Below are 10000 nucleotides of genomic sequence, written 5' to 3'. Positions count from 1 at the left end.
TCTTCCTCAGACTGATCTTAAGTTCATCTGTAACCTCCTGCAGACCTCTATCTGCTGAAAGAGAAGAAACATATCCTGAGACTGGATTTATAAAATGATCAAATCAACAATTGTCATTATTACACATTAAGCAAACTGCATGACACAAAAACATCCGTGTAATAAATGTGTGCTGCTACAAGAGAAATAAAATATACTGAATATAAACTGACAGCAAGAATCAGATAAAATGTAAATGTTTCATTTAACTATATATCAATCAAAATACTAACTGCTTTGTCTTGTTTTTAGACACAATGACTTCAGTCTTATTTATTACAGTGCTGGACTTACTGGATCTCTGCAGTCCTCGTTCTCCACACTGGGGACAGGAGGACTCTCCTGATGAAGTAGACTGGTCCCAGTATGAGGTGAGACACTGTCTACAGAACCAGTGTCCACATCTGGTAGAAACTGGATCTCTTAGGACACACTGACACAAAGCACAGCTGGACAGCTGCTCCTCCACAGAAACAGACCCCTTTGTTATTCTGTGGAGATAAGGGAAATCATAAAGCCGTCAAAACTGACACTGACATTTAGAAACCAGTGGTGGACTAAATCAAATAAAGACACAAAAAGCAGTGTTTTAAAAAGGTGTGCCATGTCCTCCGCAGTGAGCATGTGCAGAAGTCTGTCTGTGTAACCATAGAGTCTACCATCTGAGTCCAATAACTGACCTACAAGTGTGATGTTATTTTCAACCAGTTTTCAAAAAACAGGGATTCATTTTGGTAGAGAATGTCCTTATTGTTCCAGATGTAATATCTGTGTGGAGAGAAGTTATGTTTCAAGATGAGAGACCAAGTCAAGAGTATCTGTTTATGGAAGTTGGATAGTTTGATCTGGATTTTACTGATATTATAGTTGCACAGTAATAAAATTCCAGGCCACCAACTTTAGAAAAAACATAATTAGGAATCATATTCCAAAGAGATGTTGGGTTATTTAAAAATGTCTCAGCCTGTTCACTTTGAATGTTAAGAGCTGTGAAGTCTAAAAAGTTCAAGACCCCACATTGACTCGTGTTTATTGTCACGTTCTTTTTAACATAATGTATTTTGTTTTTCCACAGAAAGTTAAACAACATATAATCAAATCTTTTGATTACATTTTAGTCAACATCCAAAGATAGAGCCGGATTAGTGAGTCTGGAAATGCCCTCAGCTTTTGAGAGAAAGGTCCTTCGTCTCAGAGATAAATCTCTTTGTAAACAAGAGTTTTATCAACGATGGGATTCAAATTTAAGGTGCACCTTATATTTTGCTCCGTGGTGATAACTACTCTCAGGTATGTGACCTGGTCATTCACTGGATTATTACAAATATGGGGAACATTACAATCTTTAACAGCCATAAGTTCAAAGTGTTTAATATTTAGGTTGAGACCTGAGACCTTTGAAAATTTATTAATCAGCTTTATAGAGAGCTGCACACTGAGCATGTGCAGGAGCTGTGTCATGACCTGCACACTGAGCATGTGCAGGAGCTGTGTCATGACCTGCACACTGAGCATGTGCAGGAGCTGTGTCATGACCATAGACTGTAAATATTACTGGACGAACCCTGACCCGTCTGTGACATAGGCAGAAAATGAGTCCAATCGACGGCCGCATCCATATTGGATTTGCAGTCTCAACCTAACTTTGGATCAACCGAACGACAGCAGTAAGGCGGGACCGGCGGGACTTAACTCCGCCCATTCAGCTCGACGTTAGCAGTCCACTTGACAGCATAGCTAACAGCTAGGCTGCTATCATCAACTATTCCTGCTCGTCCTGAGAAAACTCTACAAACAGTAAGTTAACATTTAACTTTTCTACAACACAGTTAAAACTAATTATATTCAACCCAAATATTTAATTAAAGTCTTAAAACTACACTTTTTTAAATATACAATTATGTTTATTAGTTATTTGTCAGAGCTGTTAGACTTTGTCAGTGTTAGCAGAGAAATACATTAACAAAGTTTTATCCATAAACTGTAAATAAATATGAGACATCCAGAAGAAATCAATATTACAAAGCATACAGTTCATGTTACTGTTCTGACAAAAAGAGGAATGTCTGTGTTTTATATTTACTGATGTCAACAGCGATGAGGTGAACATGACAATTGAAAAATAATTATTTAGTATTTATTATAAGACATTTGTTTTCTATTGAACCCCGTGAAGTCATGGAGTCTGTGGACAGTGTCAGCTTCACACCAAAAACTAAGTATTAGAAAAAATAATGTTTAAGACTGGCATCTATTATGATGAGTTGCAGCCACCTTGTTCAATATTATTCCTGCAGATGAGGCTCATAATAAAAAAACAGCCTGAGCTGTCACATGTAGTTAACTGTACATTTTGTCTGAGGCATTAATTGAACACCTTTGTATTTCTCCTATAGACACAGTGTGGATTATTGGTGACTGGTCCATCGAGGTGCCCAGAGAGCTGCAGAGACAGAGGAAGAAACCTGAGCCTCAACAACATCTGTATTTGTTGGTTCTTCTGGGGTAGACTTCAGTTGCTTCTCTTCAACAGCTCGCTGTGAGGGAGGTCTCCTCCGGATGGCCTGAGTGATGACACCCACAGGCTGAGAGCTGAGACGGGGTTTAAACCTCCTGACAAACCGTTACACCGTGCCCGCCTGTCAAGCTGAAGCTACACGCCTTATTGTGAATAACTCTTATCCTTCATCAAATCAAAACTGATGAGTCATCAAAACATTCACCCCCCGTACAGTGTGTGTCCATCGAGACATGAGCTAATCACACCTATTTGTTTGTTTTGTACCAAGCTGTAAACATGTTAATCTCTGCTGTAAAAACAGACTTTTTTTAATGTTGTTTTTCAGATTAAATAAATATTTCTATATAAATGCACTCCTTTATGTCTACTTATGAGTATACATTTCAGATTTGAAATGACAAGACTAAAATGTGCATTAATGCTCAACTCAATATCTTAGGGAAGGAAGTCTACTTTTACACAACTTCTTTTTCTTTCAACATTTTTTTTTACCAAATACTAATGTAGTTCATTTCTGAAAGTGGGATGGAACAGAGTCATTGTAAAAATATGCCCTTAAACACAGCCCCATTCTGAAATCAAGATACATGGAGAGTAAATAAGATCAATAACTTGTGAATAAAAACAGTTAAAAATGATTTAGAAATGTAGTCTTCCCTGATCAATATCACATAATATCAACTTCTCCCATCTAAACTGGACAAAGGGTTTTAAAATGGGAAGAAAATAGTTTGATTGCAAGTTGTTTGGAGGAGATCTAGTTTTATTTGAACAGTATGAATACAGTCTTCCAAGGTGCAAACCCTCCTCCTCCTCCTGAAGCCTGTGGAGCTCCTTCATGTTCTGCTGTCTTATCTGCTGGCCATCTTCTCTCACCAGAACTTTGACTGTTGAAAAGTCATTCAGAAGAAGCTCGAGCATGTGACATGGATCCAGGAGAACATGGACTTTTAGTGAGGGGTCTTCAGGATGACAAAGAAAGAGAGAAAATATCAGTTATTCATTAAATCATTTTTTTGTTCTCATCTATTTTTCTGTATTCATCTGTGTGTAAGAGCACATTTATAAATTCAACAGTGTACTACCCAGACAACAAAGGTCCAGAATTCAGGTAATCAACATCTATTCAAAGTTAAGAAGATAAACATTATTGTAATCATGCTGTTTTCAGCTCTCTCACTCACACAATAATATTCCACATCAAATGATCTCAGATTTTGTGTGAGGATAAATTAAGCAGTTTATTGTGGATAGTACTCCAGCTTAATATGAAACAAATATAACCTGAATTATTTAAATCATTAACAGGTCCCAACTCTCTGTGCTTTAGTACAGAACATACAGTAACTCATTTATTATTAACATGAGCTCAGTACATGGCTGTATTCTTCAAACTATTTCTTATACTTTATATCTATGTGCTTTAAATCTTATTTTCATTCCACATGTTATTTATATTTTATATTTCTACAGCTATATTCTGTGTATGAGTTCAGTGTAAATTAATATGGTTATTAATATAGTTCTTAATGGTTACAGATGCTCTTACAAAGTTTTTTTTATTTGTTAACAGTTTGCTCAAATCTTAAGACACTACATCAACCATGTAACTTTAATGTCATCCTCTATAACCTACACAGCACATTAGGTTCAGTTCAGTTTATGTTACTGACGGATAATTACTACACAAAGTTTGTTTTTTAATGTCCACATTTACGTGGAGTAAAACATTCATCATAACATCAGATAACCATATTTACAGTCTGTGGTTAACCACCGAGCTGAACTTTTAGCTTCTAACATCACACAAACTCATTATTTTCAACAACAACATCTTAACAACAAACATCTCTAAACCATTGACCGTAAATAATGTAAATAATGAGCTACACAGTTAGCCGACTGGTTTACAAGCTAACGCTAAACAAGCTAGGTCCGTAAATATAAATACCGACACACAAGTATATAGTAAATATAACACTACTATATCACTTACCGAAGAAAACTGAAGCATCAACTTGTTGGATGGTCTGTTAACCGCACAGCAAGCCATGTATGTTGTCAGATATGTGTTAAACAAACTCTCCAAACGAAGTAAAAAAGAGGAGAAATCAGACGGATCAAGCTGTTAGCCTACTGACCTCCTGACCTCCTGACCTGCTTACCTCCTGACCTGCTGACCTCCTGACCTGCTGACCTCCTGACCTCCTGACCTGCTTACCTCCTGACCTGCTGACCTCCTGACCTGCTGACCTGACAGACAGATGCAACGCGCAGAGCTGTCAATCAAATCTGACACAACCAAATATGGGCATAGTCGTTGTCCAGCCTCAAGAGGAACCTCGAGGAACTGCAGTTTTTTGTACTTCCGCATAGACTTCATTTTTCGAGACCGGAGGTTGCCCCTTGGTCATGACCTGCACACTGAGCATGTGCAGGAGCTGTGTCATGAGTTAAATAAATAAGTACTGTAAAATCTGAAATATAAGTTGCACCGGTATAAGACGCGTTGTGTTTTTGAAGGTCTCTCAGAGAGAAAATAAAGTTTACACTGTCTTCCTGCGTGACAGTTTTTATTGTGTTCAGCGAAGTCCAAAACCTGCAGTTACTGTTCAGCTCTGTCACCCTTTTAGTCTGTTTTCTCTTTGTGGAGTCTGCTCTCCTACCAGCTACAGTACGGTAGTCGAGCTCTCAGCCTGCAGGGAAAGTTGTGAAGCAGAGACTCCTAGCTTGCGAGCTCTCTGCCCGACTCTGCTTGTTTCTCTTTAACTTTAATAAAGGACTCTTTCAATCAAAAGAGCGTTCAACAAGGTTTATTTATGGAACAATATCCTACAGTTTTCTGTAAATTCATTATTTTGACCTCTTGAGGGAAAAGTTTTGAAAACGTAGCGCAGCCAGACTGGTCTGTGTCGCTGTCTTTCCCAGAACAGCGTGCAATCAGCTCTTAATACACTGAGGGCCTGATTTACTAAAGTCCCAAGTAAAGAGTACTAAACTGTGTGTTCACTCCAAAAAATTGCACGTTTGGTGAGTGTGTGATTTTCGGGTGATCGACGAAGAAAGTTTGCGTGAATGACACCAGGTGCAAACCTTGTGGAGGCGGTACTATTTAAGTTGGGTTTTTGTGTGTTCTACTGGTTTACGTCATGGAGAGTTTGGACGGAAAGCAGGACGACGGCAAGCGCAAAATAGGTCTCAGTGGAAGAGGCAAATGAACGTACAGTATTTTTGAGTTCTATCAGATAAAACTGAATATTACAAAAAGAAAACCTCTGCATTAAACAGGGCCTCTGTTTTCTTCATCTTTTGAAGATGAATTGTCATACATTGTGCAGGAGGTGTGAGCTGTGTCCTCTGTGGCGCTCAGGCGCGACACTCTGCACATTGTTGAGCACCAGACAGCTGGCCAGCGCTGTGTCTGATCGGACATAAACGCTCTTCCTAAGAGTTATCTAAGACGGGGGTACAAGCAGTGGTGAGGTCCCCCCAGTCAAGCGTAGCAGCAGCGGGCTTTAGAGGGAGGAGACGAGCGCACTATGGAGAGGAGCGCACCAGAGGGCACGAGCTGGGGGAGAGACGTGCAACCTGAGAAAAAGGAAATCCCCAGTTTAAAATAAAATGTTGGTGAGAAGAGGGAAATATGAAGAAATAAATGTCAGTGTTGAAATTCTTTAGAATGCAGAGGCTGTGAATGTTCAGTTTTCTTTAAATAGGCAACAATATAGTTTAATCATGGTGTTTCCTGCAGTCATTCCAAACTTATTAACATGTGTGGGGAATAACGTGATCTGTATGCCTTCTTTTGTTGTGCCTATGTCTCCTCCTAACTTCAATAACAGCAGTCTGTTGTGTGTAACACTGGTCTCCTGGGTTAGCACCTTCTTTTCAAAGGTGTTAAATTCAGACACCGTCACAATCACCTCAGTTTTTGTCTGCTTGGTAAATCACAATGCGTGTACTAACTTAACTTGTTTGCATTTTCTCCTTTCTAGGACAGAAACGCCCCATATTGAATATTCATTAAGTCAAACGTACTAAATGGTCAATGCGTGTTGTTTTGTTCATATGAAAGATTCAGTCCTCACAGCACGCCGTTAGTAGATCAGTTAACACATTTTTTGTGGGTGGTATCAAGTTTGCACACGTTTTAAGACACACAAACCTTTAGTAAATCAGGCCCAATGAATGGGGATGGTTTTTTAATCGCGTCCGGCCGCACCCAGTGATGGTGACTTCTGCACCCGCGGTCATGATGGTTCATGTGTCAACATTTTATACTGGTATATTAGTAAGATCCAGCCAACTTTTAAGATGAAAAAAAAGAGGTATTAAAAGTGCATCTTACACCGGATTTTACGGTACTTCAGTAAAAAAAAAAAAAAAAGATCTCATTGTGTAGTCATGTTAGAAAACATTAAAAAAGACAAACAAAGAGTGGACACAACAGAAAACATGATTCAAAGAAAACGATCACAGCAGATCTCACTGAACTACAGGATCAGTTTAAAAGACTACTTCCTGCAGAATCACAGAGAAGACGACTAGATACACAACCAAAGAGTCAATACTGAAATCATATTATCTTATCTATAAACATATAATACATATATATAATCCTTAGTATGTTGTTATGAGTTCAGTGACTTTCTCTGTATGATCACTGTGTGCAGGTTGATGATTAAAAACAAGAAAATCAACACATTATGGAGTTCAGGACTCTTTCTTTTAGTTTGACAGTTTGGTGATTAAAAAAAGTTCTCTTACTGTGGATCTGAGGGTCCTGGTTCATTACTGAAGACTGGAGGTTCATCTTTAGACCGGTCACTCTTCATAGAGAGACAGCTGGACAGAGGAAACTCTGCTCTGTTCTCCTCTTTGTCTCCTCGATCACTCATCTTGTGATCTCCAGATTGATCAGAGGACAATAAAAGACGTTCATGCAGGTAAAACAACCTGAGGACAAAATAACAAACAGGTGAGATACAAGCAGGAAAAATGTGAAAGACGGAGATGGTCAAGTGTCCACATCTCATTACCTGATGTGATCCTTCATTTGATTTTCTCTTCCTTCCTGTCTGTCTAAGTACCTGATGCAGCACCTCAGTGCAGTTTGTTTTGATCCTAACATGATTTGTCCGTCTGATCTGCCCTGAATAATGCCAATAACAAGACATTGAGTCTTAAACTTTAAACATTAAACTAACATGTTAGTATTTAACAGCAACCATGACCTTTAGGACATTTGTACAACTAGAAGTGTATAAAACAGGGTTGGAAATCAGCACTCGTCACATACGGGTGTCTTTTTGCAGTGGCGGGTGAATTTGCTCAACCTACCGACCACAGTGGCAGAGCGAGGGTCACAATGGTGCTCTATATGCTGGAATGGCTTTGCTTGGTGTAACATGATTAACAGAGCAGACTAGCATCTCTTTAACAGCGGGTCAACCAGCTTCAGGTGTGTTTAAACTGACGCCTCGCTGTCTCAAGTCCAACATGATGAAAAGAAGAGCGCTGTGGCGTTGATTTGGGCTCAAAGGAGCAGCTGTAAATACTATAACTTCAGACATTTGTCTTGGGCTCAAAGTGCTGCACACATTCAGCGGCCTCACAGTAGAATCCATAAAAACAAAAGAAAAACACATCGACATGTCAACAGAAAAGTACAGACCCATGTATAAAACACAACATATATTGCACATTACCCATATAGAGAAAAAGATATCAAAATATAAAAGCATGACGCCATGATGTTTCTGCTGTAAATGTCCAATGATGAAATGGTGAAACAGACAGTGGCTTATCTTAGAATTTATTGGGCCGAGGTCAGACAACAGCAACAGAACACAAATGGCTGACAAACTTTTCATGTTAACGGTCCTGTTATATTCTGTTAGCTGGTACAGCCTACAAATTCTTTTACCATTTGGGAAGACTTCTAAAAGGCTAGAGAGGTGACATTACCTTCACTTGAAACTGTCAGATATCTACATTGAAGTCATTTAAGCTCACAACATACACTCGGCTCCTCTCCAAAAATAGATCTGCTGCTATGAGAGTCTTACACAAACTGTTACATCCACACAGACCTAAACCAATGACCCTTAGATGGTCGACAGATTTAAAATGATATATCCACAAAATGATTCAAGTGAATGATTATGTGAAAATAAACACTAACAGGCACAACCCGTACAGCAGGCTTAGATTTAAACTGAACAGAGATTACAGTACCACGCTGACATCCAGCTGAAATACAAAACTAATGTAGTTCAGCTTCCTGGGCGCTAAAACGCCCTCGGTGTCAGCTGTTTTTAGTCACTGCACTCAAACGCTATCAGTCGAAAGACGTTCAACTTTGAGAACAGCGCCACGCTGATCAATGTCACTTCTCCCTCACCGACCAATCAAACTCAAGAAGGGGCGGGACTTCTGATATCAGATTTGTCAATAACAAAGCGATGGCGGAGGAGACGCTGGTCTGACTCGTCTTTTGGAGGGAACAGTTTGCAGGTGTAGAGCTGCTGCTGACATCAGGACATGACTCCTTTACATCGTCCTCATGTTTTCTTGGTGATATTTATTTGATTTAAAGAAAATATGAAACACATGGAGCTAAAACACACCTTACGGACATTACAGAGGGAAGCACAAGTTCACTTTTGTAATCTAGCAACAAGGAGCGCTGGTGAGAAGCGCTCTGAAACAAAGGTTGTGAACACGATATAACACGCATTCTATTTCAAGCTCTTCACACTAAAAGTTCCTGGTTTAAATAGCATTGCTTTTATTGTGAAGCAGCTACATTAGAAAATGGGATATTTTTCAACAGAAGCAAATGACTGTAACTCAGACGTTTGAAATACAAACGCAGAGGAAAGGAACCTGACAGATTCAGTTAGAAGCTCCAACGTCCTGAGGAGAAAACACACAGTGACTTAAAAATATCTTTCTAAATGAAACTCAGTTTCCAGCAGAAACCTTTATGACTGTGATGACTCTCCTCATATAAGCTCATATTCTTTTAAAACAATATATCCATTATCTTACCTCTCAGTCCAGGTTTCAGTTCAGCTTCATCAGCCTTTGAGGACATAGCCCAAAAATAATAAACTAAAACAAAGTTTTTTCTGTTTCTGAGTGAGACAAACAGCATGTCAGTATTTTATTTAATAGTTGATCGTCTATTTCTTGAATACTATAAGCCTTGATTATTATGTTACACGTCATTACATTGTGCTGCCAGTTAAAATAAAGTGGCAGGTAAGAAATGTAAGACTTGTACCCGCCAAGCACCAAATGCAGGTAGATTATCCGTTTGGCAAGTTAATTTCCAGTGGTGTAGTTGAGGGTATATGCAGGTCAGGTGTATAGGTATACCCACTTATTTTTCAGTCTGCATAGGGTATCCTCACTTCCCTCTGATTCACACCAGTT

The 10000-nt window shown here is 39.1% G+C and overlaps 1 protein-coding gene across 7 annotated transcripts in view; it reads right to left on the bottom strand.

The window, feature by feature from the left end:
- LOC114922082 (NLR family CARD domain-containing protein 3-like) overlaps positions 1-10000 on the bottom strand; it is a 231287-nt gene that overhangs the window by 97743 nt on the left and 123544 nt on the right. Inside the window, exons 1-3 of one of the 7 annotated variants that reach the window (XM_065954451.1) lie at positions 7328-7511; positions 334-530; positions 1-54 (exon numbers count right to left, since the gene is read on the bottom strand). The exon at positions 1-54 is cut by the window's left edge and continues 1897 nt beyond it. The exons of 5 other annotated variants lie outside the window; for them this stretch is intronic. In XM_065954451.1, coding sequence (XP_065810523.1) covers positions 1-54; positions 334-530; positions 7328-7458 — 382 coding nt within the window. In that variant the 5' untranslated portion in view covers positions 7459-7511. Of the gene's footprint in view, positions 55-333; positions 531-7327; positions 7512-10000 lie in introns of those variants that run through there. One more of the 7 variants, XM_065954452.1, reaches the window with a different exon arrangement.

The sequence above is a fragment of the Labrus bergylta genome, chromosome 4 (assembly GCF_963930695.1).
Source record: "Labrus bergylta chromosome 4, fLabBer1.1, whole genome shotgun sequence".
NCBI lineage: Eukaryota > Metazoa > Chordata > Actinopteri > Labriformes > Labridae > Labrus > Labrus bergylta.
The sequence above is the reverse complement of the archived record's forward strand: the minus strand, read 5'-3'. Positions and strand labels throughout refer to the sequence as shown.